This window comes from Papio anubis, chromosome 6 (genome assembly GCF_008728515.1).
Source record: "Papio anubis isolate 15944 chromosome 6, Panubis1.0, whole genome shotgun sequence".
NCBI lineage: Eukaryota > Metazoa > Chordata > Mammalia > Primates > Cercopithecidae > Papio > Papio anubis.
Window position 1 is genome coordinate 70029105 of NC_044981.1, and position 16590 is coordinate 70045694.

The 16590-nt window shown below is 40.4% G+C and overlaps 1 protein-coding gene across 2 annotated transcripts in view; it reads right to left on the reverse strand.

Annotated features, from left to right (window-relative positions):
• CD109 (CD109 molecule) overlaps window positions 1-16590 on the reverse strand; it is a 139846-nt gene that overhangs the window by 97140 nt on the left and 26116 nt on the right. For both annotated transcript variants that reach the window (XM_003897811.5, XM_009205539.3), the window contains 2 exons: window positions 10984-11214; window positions 5250-5375 (listed from right to left, as the gene is read on the reverse strand). In XM_003897811.5, coding sequence (XP_003897860.2) covers window positions 5250-5375; window positions 10984-11214 — 357 coding nt within the window. The remainder of the gene's footprint in view (window positions 1-5249; window positions 5376-10983; window positions 11215-16590) is intronic.

The window sequence follows — 16590 nt, forward strand, 5'->3', positions numbered from 1 at the left end:
AGAACTAGAGAAGCAAGAGCAAACACATTCAAAAGTTAACAGAAGGCAATAAATAACTAAGATCAGAGAAGAATTGAAGGAAATAGAGACACAAAAAAGCCCTTCAAAAAACTAATGAATCCAGGAGCTGGTTTTTTGAAAAGATCAACAAAATTGGCAGACTGCTAGCAAGACTAATAAAGAAGAAAAGAGAGAAGAATCAAATAGACACAATAAAAAATGATAAAGGGGATATCACCACCGATCCCACAGAAATACAAAGTACCATCAGATAATACTATAAACACCTCTATGCGAATAAACTAGAAAATCTAGAAGAAATGGATAAATTCCTGGACACATCCACCCTCCCAAGACTAAGAAGAAGTTGAATTCCTGAATAGACCAATAACAGGTTCTGAAATTGAGGCAATAATTAATAGCCTACCAACCAAAAAAAGTACAGGACCAGATGCATTCACAGTCGAATTCTACCACAGGTACAAAGAGGAATTGGTGCCATTTCTTCTGAAACTATTCCAATCAATAGAAAAAGGGGGAATTCTCCCTAATTCATTTTATGAGGCCAACATCATTCTGATACCAAAGCCTGGCAGAGACAATAAAAAAAGAGAATTTTAGACCAATATACCTGATGAACATTGGTGCAAAAATCCTCAATAAAATACTGGCATACCAAATCCAGCAACAATCAAAAAGCTTATCCACCATGATCAAGTGGGCTTCATCCCTCAGATGCAAGGCTGGTTCAACATATGCACATCAATAAATGTAATCCAGCATATAAACAGAATCAAAGACAAAAGCCACATGATTATCTCAATAGACACAGAAAAGGCCTTTGACAAAATTCAACAGCCCTTCATGCTAAAAACTCTCAATAAATTCGGTATTGATGGGACATATCTCAAAATATTAAGAGCTATTTATGACAAACCCACAGCCAATATCATACTGAATGGGCAAAAACTGGAAGCATTCCCTTTAAAAACTGGCACAAGACAGGGATGCCCTCTCTCACCACTCCTATTCAACATAGTGTTGGAAGTTCTGGCCAAGGCAATCAGGCAAAAGAAAGAAATAAAGGGAATTCAATTAGGAAAACAGGAAGTCAAATTGCCCCTGTTTGTAGATGACATGATTGTATATTTAGAAAACTCCATCACTCAGCCCAAAATCTCCTTAAGCTGATAAGCAACCTCACAAAATCCCTAGGATACAAAAATTGATGCAAAATCACAAGCATCTCTGCTACCCAAATAACAGATACAGACAGAGAGCTCCAATCAAGAGGAATCCCCATTCACAATACTTCCAAAGAGAATAAAATATTCTAGGAATCCAACTTACAGGATGTGAAGGACCTCTTCAAAGTGGAGAATCCAGCAAACCACCTTCCAGAAATAAAAGAGGACAAACAAACAAAGAACATACCATGTCATGGATAGAAGACCAATATCGGGCCATATACTGCCCAAGGTAATTTATAGATTAAATGCCATCCCCATTAAGCTACCATTGACTTTCTTCACAGAATTGGAAAAAACTACTTTAAAGTTCATATGGAACCAAAAAAGAGCCCACATTGCCAAGACAATCCTAAGTCAAAAGAACAAAGCTGGAGGCATCACAGTACCTGACTTCAAACTATACTACAAGGCTACAGTAACCAAAACAGCATGGTACTGGTACCAAAACAGAGATATAGACCAATGGAACAGAACAGAGCCCTCAGAAATAATACCACACATCTACAACCATCTGATATTTGACAAATGTGACAAAAACAAGAAATGGGGAAAGGATTCCCTATTTAATACATGGTGCTGGGAAAACTGACTAGCCATACATAGAAAGCTGAAACTGGATCCCTTCCTTAACACCTTACACAAAAATTAATTCAAGATGGATTAACGACTTAAATGTTAGACCCCAAACCATAAAAACCCTAGAAGAAAACCTAGGCAATACCATTCAGGACATAGGCATGGGCAAGGAGTTCATGACTAAAACACTAAAAGCAATGGCAATGAAAGCCAAAATTGACAAATGGGATCCAATTAAACTAAAGAGCTTCTGCACAGCAAAAGAAACTACCAACAGAGTGAACAGGCAACCCACAGAATGGGAGAAAATTTTTACAATCTACCCATCTGACAAAGGGCTAATATCCAGAATCTACAAAGAACTTAAACAGATTTACAAGAAAAAAATCAAACAACCCCATCAAGAAGTGGGCAAAGGATATGAACAGACACTTCTCAAAAGAAGACATTTATGCAGCCAACAGGCACATGAAAAGGTGCTCATCATCACTGGTCATCAGAGAAATGCAAATCAAAACCACAATGAGATACCACCTCACACCAGTTTGAATAGCGATCATTAAAAAGTCAGGAAACAACAGGTGCTAGAGAGGATGTGGAGAAATAGGAACATTTTTACACTGTTAGTGGGACTGTAAACTAGTTCAACCATTGTGGAAGACGGTAGGGCGATTCCTCAAGGATCTACAACTAGAAATACCATTTGACCCAGCAATCCCATTACTGGGCATATACTCAAAAGATTGTAAATCATGCTGCTATAAAGACACATGCACACATATGTTTATTGCGGCACTATTCACAATAGCAAAGACTTGGAACCAACCCAAATGTCAACCAATGATAGACTGGATTAAGAAAATGTGGTGCATATACACCATGGAATACTATGCAGCCATAAAAAAAGGATGGGTTCATGTCCTTTGTAGGGACATGCATGAAGCTGGAAACCATCATTCTGAGCAAACTATTGCAAGAACAGCAAACCAAACACCACATGTTCTCACTCATAGGTGGGAATTAAACAATGAGAACACTTGGACAGAGGATGGGGAACATCACACACCGGGGCCTGTCGTGGGGTGGGGGGAGGGGGGAGGGATAGCATTAGGAGATATGCCTAATGTAAATGACGAGTTGATGGGTGCAGCACACCAACATGGCACATGTATACATATGTAACAAACCTGCACGTTATGCACATGTACCCTAGAACTTAAAGTATAATAATAAAAATAAATGAATAAATAAATAAAATAAAGACTCTGGGCATGATCGTTATTTAGCTAAGCCAATGGAATGAGAACTGAAGAACACCTCAAAGGTTGGCAGAAGAGTGAAAGGAGAACAGAGCAGACCATGGGAGACAGAAAAAGCAGCTGGCACCAAAACATCAGTGCTTGTGCTAACGATAAACCCTCTTTATCACCAAGCTGGTCTGAGCACCTTACAATTCCTCTGCTACTGCACTGCCTTGTGTTTGTCTGTCCCCTTTATGTCATTTAATTTTTATCATATTGTTCATGTCACCACGACAATGACCTTTGAAAATGGAGGTCATGTGTTTACCTTCTTTGTATTCATCACAGTCATATAAGTCCTTAACACATACTGGGTTAGTGGGTGGGTGGGTGGGTGGATGGAAGGATGGATCGATGGATGGATGGATGGATGGATGGATGGATGGATGGATGGATGGATGGATGGATAGACAGATGGACAAAAAAGGTGATTCTGAAGAATTTAAGTGGGAACTGAAAATAATATTCAAACTACTTTAAATTCACAGTGTGCTTCCTAATCTACATCACCATCATTCTCCACATGCTCCAGTAACATCAACTTCTCCCAAATCCCCGGACACATAAGGTTCTCTTCCATTTCCCTACTCCTACACCAATTTTTCCCTATCTTCTAAGTTTCACAAATGCCTTTCTCTTTCCACTTTCTCTACAAGCTCAGATATAAAGAATCCCACTGCCCCTAGAAATCATCACACCCTGCTTCCATTTATAACAGTGGTTATTATTACACTGTTATAAATAAGAAAATAAGCAGGGCCGGGCGCGGTGGCTCAAGCCTGTAATCCCAGCACTTTGGGAGGCCGAGACGGGCGGATCACGAGGTCGGGAGATCGAGACCATCCTGGGCTTAACACGTGAAACCCCGGGCTCTCTACTAAAAAATAATACAAAAAAACTACTGGCCAGGTGGCGGGATTTTGCACTAGCCATCCGGAGGCTCAGGAGAATGAAGGGAACCGAGGCTGAGCTTGCAGTGAGCTGAGATCTCACAGCACTCCAGCCTGGGCTTAGACAGAGCAAGACCTGGCCTCAAAAAAAAAAAAAAAAAAAAAAGAAAATAAGCACCACTGCAACACAGTCCATGATTCTTAATATCGCGCATTACATTGTTCTCTAAAAGTATGAACCCCTTTCATAATATGGCCTCCAATGTTCTTTAAAAACCACATCATACATCCAGAGATTTACATTATTAAAAGGTAATATTGGTGTCAACGCAAACACCCATAAAGATGGTAGCAGCCAAGTGACCAAATGGTGAGAGTCCACTCTGCCTCCAGCACTCTTCTCATTCATACAGGTCAATTCACACACGAGTCCCACCTACTCAAGGCTCAGCAACAATGCTTAGAATAAGCTATAATTTCATGCATTTCATATTGCTATATCTTCCTTAGATGGAAAAACACAGTATTATGTTTATGTGTCACATAAATATATTATAGAAAAATATAAAGGTTTACATGTTATATACTAAATGACCAATTTATATCACATAAAACAGTTAAGTCTCTTTGCTTTTTAAAAGTGTTTATGTCTCATTGTATTTGTGTCTCATTCATTTCAATGAATGCCCTTAATTTAGATTTATATGCCATTTAATGCCCTCCATTTAGATTTCAGAGCTATACAAGTCGGCAGCAAATAAAGGCAATAGGTGTAGAAGCTAGGGAGAAAGGATTGGGGATCAGAGGTTGGTGTGGTTATTTAAATCACTGTTTCTTAAAACAAAGATAAAAGTAGGTTAGTCTAATCATTCATTAGGAGTCATTATTCTAAGGCATAAAATTTGCCAAATAATAGCTATGTATTCATTACTTACTTTTAAAACAATGCATGAAACAAATAAGTAAACACTGTGTACTAAAATGTCAAAATGTTTTAACTTTTACACATTATATCATAGAAAAAGACAACAGTGAGGAAAATTCTAATATGTTAGAATGAAGGCTAAATAAACCCTTGATAAACATCATAAGTTAAAAATAAACCGCTTAAATTGTCTAAATGTTCACCTTAATTTTTTTCTCTTCATTGTATAAACGACTTTGGAGATATTTCCCCACCTGACCTAATTAAATCACTTTAACATTCCCCCAAAAAATATATTTATACTCACATTCACTTGAACTTGAATAGACCAGTCGCCAAGTATTGGATGGGAAGATAGCTGAAAAGTTTTGGAAATGACTCCAAGATCACTTTGTTGTGACAGCCACTGTTGGATCAAATTTGATTTGGGGTCCTAAAATGAAAACCAGACATGTAACTATGTAGAGGCTGCCCATGTGCATGTGTATCTTATCAGGTTAGGAATGATGCCTTGCCGCATTCCCACCCAGATCCAGAACTTTACTCCAAAATATGACACAAGGATAGTTTTTGGAAAATGTAGGCTTTATATTACTAAAGAAGACAAATCAAAGTTTATTCTTTTCTCATATTTCTCCTGAGTTCATCTTGATTCTGCTCCACCTTTTAATTCCTGGCACCCTGTTTCCTTCTACATGAAACACTACAACACATACATCACCAAACCCCTGGTGGCGGCGGTGGTGGTAGTAGTGTTAAAAGAAAATCTAACTGTAGAGATAACAGGCCCTATTTATTAAAGGCCCAATATATGTCAGGCACTCTGCCTTATCTCTAATCATTACAATTCTCCTTTAGGACAGGGTTATCCTCACTTTATAGTTGAGAAAACTGATGCCTGGAGAGGGGGTATGCATTCAAGCGACTGGCATGACTCAATATTACAGCACCAGTGCACGATGAAATTCAGAATCCAAACTCATGTCTGCCTTTTAACTCAACAAAAGCATATTGGAGAGATGTTTCAATCACGGATATACATGAAAAACATTTCACTCTTCCTAAAACCTCCCAAACAACAATCCTTCATGCACATTCATCCAAGCCATTCCAGCAGTCATCCTAGATTCCGCTCTCATATTTCCAGACCTTTTAACTTTGTTAGATTAATATATCCCTAATTTGTCTCCTTCTTTCCATCCTCACATCCAGCCACCATGTCCTATTTTCTAACTAATGCAACTAATCTTCCCCCTCTAGTCTTGCCCTCTCCAATACATCTTCCCCGCTGCCAATAATGTGATCCATCTGAAACACAAATCTGGGAATGAGTTACAGTGGTTAAAATACTTGGCATAGTCCCTGGTATATAAAAAGCAGTGACTATACACTTTTTATAGTCCCTGATTATAGTATATGATTATTATATTAGACCACTAGGTACTCATGGCTTTTGTTTGCCTACAGGAAGTCTACACTCCTTTGCATAGTTTACAAGGCCCTTACTAAAATGACTCCATCTACATTTCTAGGCTCATCTTCCTCCAAACGTAAAGATTTGTTTGCAGTTTATTTCCAAAAGCCCATGCATGTAGGTCTCTGCAACTGCTGCATGGAAATCCCTCCCTTCCTTGTCCACTGGTGAAATCAGTTTCAGCTTCTTGCCTCCTATACATGCCTCCAATAGGCAGAGGTGACTGCTTCCTGGAAAGTCCCTAGTATATCTGGAGTTTCTCTCTCTTGAGTACATATTTTTGTTAAAGGCAGTAAAATATGTTTCTTTTACGTATTTTATTTTGCCAAAAATCTATATTTCATTATTCCCAACTAGACTGTGACTGAGAGCAGGGGTTGAATATTTTCCCTTAGTCTTATTCTCTAAACTTTGACTAGAAGTAGTGAGTGGGGCCAGTTATTAGAAACCAGAAGAAAGCTCTCTCCCAGAGTGGAGATATGACAGTTAGGGGTAAGTACAATGCTGAGAACTGTGCAGAAAGCAGTCTAATAAGCCAGAAACCAATTGTGAAAACCAGAGACCAAAAGCAAGTCAAGAACAAGCAGGTCGCTGTATCCTTGGCAAACTCCTGGGCCAGGCATTGTAATCAGCAGTTGGTCCTACTGTGCCTGCCACGGCATGATGCATGGGAAGGCTATGAAGTTCAAAGGCTCAGGAACAAAGGAAGAAATACAAATAGCCAATAAATATATGCTGCCTACTAATTAAGGAAATACAAACGAAAACAATATAATATTGTGTTTCTTCTGTCAGACTGACACAGATAAAAATAACAACAACAATAATTCTTGGTGTTACCTGAAGTGTAGGAAAACGGAAAGTCCATATTCGACTGAAACACTATGGTAGTGAGGGCATACATTTCTCCTGGACAATGACGTCTGAACTGACCTGATGGATGACTTTGCACCTGGGGGATCTGGAGTGTTGGGGGTGAATGAGATAATTCCTCTGCTTTCCCACGCCTGTCTTGGACCTAGGTCTAACTCTCATCAATAAGGCAGAGGGGGAGAATGCAGAAACACCAGAAATCTACAAGGCACATCAGGATTTGAACTAGCCAAACATGGTGGTGTCACAGCAGAGCCCAGCATTTACATGTGGTCATCTGCTGCTACAACACAGCCACATACAGTATGAGCGATGCTCCCGTCACAGTCAGAAAAGCTTCAGGCCAGAGATCCTGGAAGAGTGGCCCCACATGCCCTTCGAGTCACCTTTAGATGGCTCTGGATCTCTGTCAGATGCCTCAACACAGCACACGGTACCTGATTGTCTCAAGCAGTAAGCTCCCTGGCTGGAGAATATGTCCGTGAGTACTATTTCTGGATTATGTGTGAAGGACATGTCTGTCCAGCATGTAGAATTAGAGAATTCAAATCACTCAAATAAGGTAGCCTCCTCACCTGGCCAGGGGTCAGATTCTGAGTTGGCCACCACTGCTCCAAAACAGTGTCAGGGCACAGTCACAGGATATACCCCCAAGCCAATAACACCTGTTCCCCTACAAGATCATTCACCCGTACCAACAGCTTCTGAACGGAGAGGTCAGAGCAGAAACCAGCCATGCCAGCCGCCACCGCAGTGTCAGAGGCACTCATTTCCACTGTGTCAGGCCAAATTGGCTAGAGGAGGCCAGAAGCGTGGGAGACAGAGGTTATGTTTTTTCTACTGCCGAAAGGCCTCAAAGCCCCTTTCCCTCCTAAGAAGACCAGTTATCCAGGCATGCAAAATGAGTAATATCCAAAGATGGCCCGCGGTCCCCAAGAACAACGCTGAACACCCTGAATGTGCTGTGACAGTCAGTATCTTAGCTACATCCTGCAGCCATTCCTGGCTGGGCAAGATGGGCCCCAAGTTAACTCTCAAGTGCACTTCTCCACATCAGCCTGCAGGTGGTGCTGCGCCAAGGAGTACAACTGTCTCAGTCAGGGGCTCCAGTTAGGCTAAGTCCCAATTTTTTCTGAAAAGTTTTGCCAAGACACCAATTGTCAGTTTTCAGCTGAAAGAGTTCACATCAGTGCTCCCACCTGGCCTCTGCAAGTTACAAGGAGGAAGGCAGCTAGACCTCAGTCCACCTTGAGTATCACCTCCCAGGTACAGAGACAGGAGCATGGCCACCCCTCACTCACAGTTCCAAAACACTTTGGGTTCCAGGTAGAATTTTAGTTTAAACTCCCCTGCCCTGACCAAGAGGGTCCTATCAGTACCAGAGCTAACAAGAGGAATGTCTCTCTGAGCCCTTTTCAGAAAGCCAAATGTGGTCTGCTAAGTCCCAAACTGCACAGAAGAGCCCAAAGAATCTGCAAATCAAATGTTCAAAGGAAGATACCAGTGCAAAGAGGCAGAACTATGAAAATGCACAGACTATCCAGAACCAGCAGGGTTAGTTCTGGGTTAGTGTCTAGAACAGGTAATTTATGCAGTGCTTTTATTTGCCTGCAATAGAAGGAAGCATTGAATGTAAACACCCACAGACAGCCAGACATTTATTAAACCATCTATTGTACACATACTTTCTGGCACACAGTAAGCTCTCCATATATGTGGATAAATGATGAAGGATGGTATGAATGGAGCCAGTTCAACTCTGCTCAGAGGGTGACATGAATTTAGAAATGCTATTCACTCTGTCAACCTGCCTTATAAACATTCCATTACATAGCAAAGGCAAACTCTGAAATAATGCTAGTTCAATTCAAGAAATATGCATTGAGCACCATGGCAACCAATGTGGTACTGGCTACAAACATATCTTGGCTCAAAGTTAAATGTATATATGTTTATTTGATTGGGTTTTGTTGTTTTAATTTATAACAACAAATAAACTAAGAATAGGAAGATACCAAACTAAAAGGCCTACTTTACCTTCCACACTATGTTATTCATTAGAATATTTGGAGTTACCAATGTCCTGAGACTACGGAGGTTCCCAGGACCAAAGACTTTTCAGTTTTAAAATCAGGGGCATCCCAGGCAAACTGGGATGTTAGTCACCCTATTTCCAAGCAACGATCAAATGTCCAGTGTTCTTCTCTGTTTAAATATAGAAAAGCAGGCCCAGCTGGATCTCAGTTGTCTTCAACTTGATTCTCACAGGAAAGCACTCAGTGTGCTAACCACAGTGCCTCCAAATCATCAGAGTATTAAGCAGCAGAGACAAAATTACTACCTTTCAAAAGGGGTTCCTAAAATAATAATAATGGTTAACGTTTAGTGAGCATGTACTATGTGCCAGACACAGTTCTAAATGGTTTACTTGAATTATCTCACTTAATCTTCATAAAAACTCGTGAGGTTTTACTATTATTACATATTTTCTAGATAAGGAAACTGAGGTTCTAGAAGGTTAATAAATTTACCCAGGATCACACAGCTAGCATCTAGCATCTATTCTTCTTAGAGCTGACAGTGATCCTTTTAAGATGTTAAGTTAGATTACATCAAGTCTGTCCTCAGAATTCTCCAGTGAATTCTCACTTCACTTAGCATAAGTTTCAAAGTCCTTATTATGGCCAATAAGGCCCTGCATGAGCCCCACCCTAACCCACCTACTTGTATATGACCTCATCTCCTAGCACCTGTCCCCTCACTCCTGGGGCTCCAGCACACTGCCAGCTTGTTGTTCCTCCAATGCACCAAACAAGCTCCCCCTCAAGGCGTTTCCATGTGCTTCCCCCTCTGTATGGGCTTATTTTGTTTTTACTGCCTTTGGCTCTCTGCTCAAATCAGTCTTCCCAGACAACCCTAGAGAAAGCAACAAACATGCTGGGCACAGTGGCTCACACCAGTAATCCCAACACTTTGGGAGGCCAAGGTGGGTGGATCACCTGAGGTCAGGATTTCGAGACCAGCCTGATCGACATGGTAAAAACCTGTCTCTACTAAAAATACAAAATTAGCCGGGCATGGTGGCACATGCCTGTAATCCCAGCTACTGGGGAGGCTGAGGCAGGAGAATCACTTGAACCCAGGAGGTGGAGGTTGCAGTGAGCCAAGATCGTGCCATTGCACTCCAGCCTGGGCAACAAGAGTGAAACTCCATCTCAAAAAAAAAAAAAAAAGAAAGTAGCAAACACAAACTCTCTCTCTTTTTCTCTCTCATACACCCACACAAATACATATATATATCTGTCCCTTTATAAATATATATTTGTATGTTTATTATGTCTGTCTCCTACTACCCAACTGAAAAATAAACTTAGTGTCAGCAGGGACTTAATCTCTTCTGTTCACTGCCCTATCGCTGCGCCTGGAACGCAGAAGTTTAATAAATGTTTGACAACTGTATAAATCAATGAAGACGCTAGGCCTGGAACTCAAGCAGGTCGACTCTAGAGGCTGAGCTCTTAATCCAGTGCTGCATGCACCACCTCCCTTCCTATTAGAGGAGTTCCATGTTGGGAGGGAAGCTTATCTTAGGTGAATTCTAAGATATTCCAGTGTCAATAACACAAGCAGAACTTCCCAGAGGGGTTTAGTAAGATGGCTACAATTCCTTGCTTCATTTCTGTCTGGCACTTACCTTAATGAGAATGTTTAAAGAGGTTTTGTAAGGCTTGAAATCTGAGAAGAGTGTAACAATGCGAAACTTCACTTCTTGCTTTGGCTTGTATAAGGCCTTGTCTGTTTGAATGAAGACAGATATTCTCTTGGTCTCAAATGATAAGCGTGTACTATTAGAGAATAAAATCTCATCCTGGGTACGTCCAGTTACACGTAGCTCATAAATCTCATCTGCACTGTTCAGAGGGAGCTGGGGGGAAAAAGAGATCACACATCAAGGTCTCATTATTTTACCTCAAAAATGTTTTAATTACAAGTTAGAATAAAAAACGTAAATACACAGTATTATCAAAAGGAACTGCAATGTTGAAATTTTGCCCCTCCCAGGCATCGGAGTTAAATAATTTGTTTTCCCTCTTTTAACATCCTGCAGTTTGCTCTCCAATTACATCACAGGGCTCCTGGAATGGGGGACACATAACCCAGTGCTCTCCCTCTGCAGGAGTCACCTTGCCATTTCCTATTCCAAGTGCAAATTCATCCTCCGTAACAGTTATTGCAGGTCAGAATACCTAACATCCTTCAACCTTCTTTCCCACGATCACCCTATTTGAGGTAGTCAACTGATGAAAGGTTCTTTTGCACAAAATTTGTTTTCTTGCTATATTCTCTCAACCTGTTTTCTGAGATGCATTCTCCTAATGCATCTTGCGCCTATGTGTCATAGTCTTGGGAGGGATGATGATGCTGCTACTTCTACTACTACTATGAATAACAGAAATCCTTCCCGGACACAGTAACTCACACCTGTAATCCCAGCACTCTGGGAGACCAAGGCAGGCGGATCACCTGAGGTCAGGAGCTCGAGACCAGCCTGGCCAACATGGCGAAACCCCATCTCTACTAAAAATACAAAAATTACCCAGGTGTGGTGGCACGCGCCTGAAGTCCCAGCTACTCTGGGAGGCTGAGGTAGGAGAATCGCTTGAACACGGAGGTTGCAGTGAGCCGAGATCGTGCCACTGCACTCCAACCTGGGCAACAGAGTGACAATTTGTCTCAAAATAATAATAATAATAATAATAATAACAACAACAACAATAATAACAACAGAAATCCTACCTTCTAGCATTAGCAGACCAAAGTCATACTAAGCAGTTTACCTGCACTATGTCATTTTAATTCACGACAATCCCTCAGGTGGATATTCTTATTAAAATCATTTCAGACACACACACTACACACACACACACACACACACACACACACGCACACACCTTGATGTGGTAATTTTAAAATATGTCCAAAAATTATCTGACTTTCCTCCCTTCAAAAGGCGAAGCCTAATTCCCCAGACTTAGCGATTTGCTTCTAAATCCTAGAATTAGGCTATGTCAGAAAAAGAATACCTTCTGCCCTGTTGTCTCTCTTTCTGGCTTGCATCACTCACTCGGGGAAAGCCAAAGTGGTGTGGTAAGGACACTAGAGAAGCCTGTGGAGAGGTCCACATTGGGAGGAACCAGGGCCTCCCACCAACCACCACCAACCACGTGTCAGCCTAGTGAATGAGCTGCCTCACAGAATGTCTCAGCCCTGGGGAAGCCTTCAGATGACTGCAGTCCTGGCTGATATCTTGATTGCAACCTCGTGAGACTCCAAATCAGAAATGCCCAACCATATTGCTCCCAATTCTTCACCCACAAAGACTGTGAGAAGTAATAAAAGTATAACTTATTGTTGTTCGACACAAAGTTTTAGGGTTGCTTAGCAATAGATAACTAGCATGCTTGACTTTTAGTTGATTTTCATATTAAAACTGAGGTCCTGAAACTATATCCTGACTCATTTTTGCAAATAAGTTTTGTCTACAGATAACTCAAAGGGGATTTTCCAATAATAGCAGACATCAGAATGCTATCAATGTGGTTAAGAATATGAAGAAAGTGCAAGAAACCACTGTCAACAATAAAATGGTCAGCAGGAAGTATTTAGGGAGAAGAGTACTGATGTCTGCAATTTACTTGGAAATACATTTAAAAATAAGATGAATTAATAAATGGATAGAAAGATGGGTAGATGGATAGATGGATAGATGTATGATAGAGCAAGTATAGTAAAATGTTAATAGTAGACCCTAAGTGGCAAATATAGGAGTGTTCATTATGAAATGTTTTCTATATTTGAAAAGGTAATAATAAAATGTTAGGAAAAACAATCAGTATGTTACCTTCAAATGACTTCTGGTGTCAATTTTTGCTTTTCTTCAATAAAGAAGTTTTTTGTTTTGCTTTGTTTCATTTTGAGACGAAGTCTTGCTCTGTTGCCCAGACTGGAGTGCAGTGGCTCAATCTCAATCCCACCTCCTAGGTTCAAGCAATTCTCCTGTCTCAGCATCCCAAGTAGCTGGGACTATAGGTGTGCGCCACCACGCCTGGCTAATTTTTGTATTTTTAGTAGAGACGAGGTTTCACCATGTTGGCCAGGCTGGTCTCGAACTCCTGACCTCAAGTGATCCACCCGCCTTGGCCTCCCAAAATGATGGGATTAAACATGTAAGCCACCACACCCAGCCTAAAGAAGTATTTATTGAGCACCCTTTGTGTACCAGGTTATCCTGGGTACATGGGATACAACAGGAACCAAAGACCTGTTCCCTGGTAGAGCAGAGAGTCTAGCCTGGAACTTGCAAGCTTAAATTCTACTTTCTCAAGTGATACTTCAGTCCTCAGACTCTTTGAATCAGATTTTCTAATATTATAAACAAGAAAATATATATATAATATTCTGTTTATAAGCATATAATATTCTGTTTCCTGGCACAGGAAACAGAATATAATATGCTTATAAATGGCATCGACTTCTAAATATTTCATGTTTAAAAATATATTTGATGGGATTGCTCTTCATGATTTAAGTTTATCATTTTTAGTGGCACAGAGGTCCCAGAACAGATGCTAGATTGAAGACTGATGTCAAATTAATGACACAGAGGCCTAGAGCTAAAGAAGCCTATTAACCGTAAGCAGCCTAAACGGTCAAAGAATTAAAATAAACACAAATGTGCCCAAAAACATTTTATTCTACCTCCTAGTCCACCCTCCTTCAGGGAGCTGACACTGACTCAGGGGAAACATTACTGACTATCTTGCTGCTCTTTTGGGTTACCTTAACTAATTTGCTTTTTTTACTTTTCCCTGTTAAACACCCCACCTTGCCATATATAAAATTTAGGTAATTTTGGATCCTCAAAGACTCAGTGTTAATCCCAGGGAGGCCACCCAGAGATGACAATATTGGGCCTTGGTGAATCATTAGACCTGGGTGCCTGTACGAAGCACGGGGCATCACCACATGTCTTGGGGTGTCACCACGCTCTCTGGGTAGTGCTCCAGAGTCTTGCGGTGTCAATGCAGACCTCAGTGCTCCATTGTTAACAATGGGGGCACATAATGAGACTGGAGAAAAGATTATTGACTTTAAGCAATTTTTATGAAAGTTTCTCTCTCTGTGCCTGATCTGGAGTAGGTTATAACCTGCCCAGAGTAGAGTGGACACCATGAGGTAATAGAAGCTCCTGCATCTTTACTGGTAAATTGCCTTCTGCCTTCTTGGGGCCAGTTATTGAAAAGGGTTCCCAAAATTGGTGGGGGTAGGGGAGGGAAAGCTATTCCTTGATAAGTGACTTCCACAGCTCTTACACAGAGTCAATTATTTACCCACAGAGATTTTGGACTCCTTGACCAGAGGGCACAGGGCTGGAGGAAGGTGCAGTTCCCACAGTGAGAGGCTGTCTGAAAGCAGGACAAGAGTCTGGGAACTGACAATATCCCAAAGCTTTCACCAACAGAATATCAATCAGCCTCTGGATTGGGTGTGTTGATTCTCACTTATGCACATCTATTTTGTGTATACATAAATGCAAACTCTCTGAGGAGATGATAGCTCTCTGCCTAGGATACATAAGGTAAGCATGCTCAAAAACATTCTTGCTAGACAATAAATAAGGATTACTTATTCTAATCTGGGCTGTCTAAAGCCATTTCACCTTCTCTGAAGGATTCATTGCTATAAGGAAACTGAGACAACACAATAGTATTTATCCTCATATACTTCAGGAATAATGCCAGTTACTAAACATAATGGAGACAATTTTTCAAAATAAAATTGAGAAATCTAAGATGATAGTTTCCATTAAAAATATATTAGTAATTATACTTACACAATAAAAACATTTCTAATCAAATAAAACTACTCCCTCATTTGACAAAGAGAACAAAATAAGTTTTTCTGCCATATTGTGTACAAAACAATAATATTTATACTAAGTCTCAATTTATGTTTTTTATTTACTTCATATTGAGGATTATTTTAGTGTCTTGAAGTACAATGAGTAAATCAGAAATAAAAAACACATTTGTGTTAATACACTCTTGAAATATTTATATTTTACACTAAAAAGCCATAAAGACCTTAAAAATAATTTAAAATATTACATTTACAAATGTCAGAATGTAAGTGCACTTAAAAGGTGGTTCTATTCACAGGTATGTTCTCACTGGGAAAAACCAAAGGTTGGTTCTGCTTTAATTGAAAACTCATTGAAATGCAGAGCCTTCTTTTTTTGTCAAGCATTTCAAATTTGTCCATACACTTTATTTCTAAGTTTTTCAAACCGTGCTTTACTAAAAAGAGATACACTCCAAAATATAATCTCTAATAAAGCTTTCAATAAATAATAGCTATATTTATATACAATTGAAATGGCATAATATTAGAGACAAATACTGGATGTGAGAGTTAGTACTTCATATACTTAAGACTTAAAAAAAGTACAGTAGGCTGGGCGCAGTGGCTCACACCTGTAATCCCAGCACTTTGGGAGGCTGAGGCAGGCGGATCACCTGAGGTCAGGAGTTCAAGACCAGCCTGACCAACATGGCGAAACCCTGTCTCTACTAAAAATACAAAAAAAATTAGCTGGGCATGGTGGTGCATGCCTGTAATCCCAGCTACCCAGGAGGTTGAGGCAGGACAATCTTGAACCCGGGAAACAGAGGTTGCGATGAGTCGTGATCACGCCACTGTGCTCCAGCCTGAGCAACAAGAGAGAAACTCCATCTCAAAAACAAAAAAAAAAGAAGTGTAGTTGCCAAATTTCTAGTTAATAGTAGCTCAGACACGTACAGTTTATACTAGTATCACTGAAAGAAACTCTCATGATCTTGCCCCACCTTCTCCTTTCAGCCTTTCTACACTTCTGGTATGTGAAACTGCAAACTCCTTTGAGGAAACCAGACAATTATTGTACTTTAGGCTGTGATTCCTGAGCTTAAACCCCACCCTCCTTATGCTATAGGGCAAATATATGACACAGGATTTATTTTCTTCTTACCACTGGAATACCCTTTCAACAAAGTTCTGCACACAGGCCCTGGGGCCAGTATCTAATGTTTTAGGTTATTTTAATGCAATCTAATGTTTTATTGCCACAAAGATTCTAGGGTTTTTTCCCCTACTTCTGCCTGCTTATGCCTCCCGAGTAGCTGGGACTACAGGCGCCTGCCACCTCGCCCGGCTAATTTTTTGTGTTTTTAGTAGAGACGGGGTTTCACTGTGTTAGCCAGGA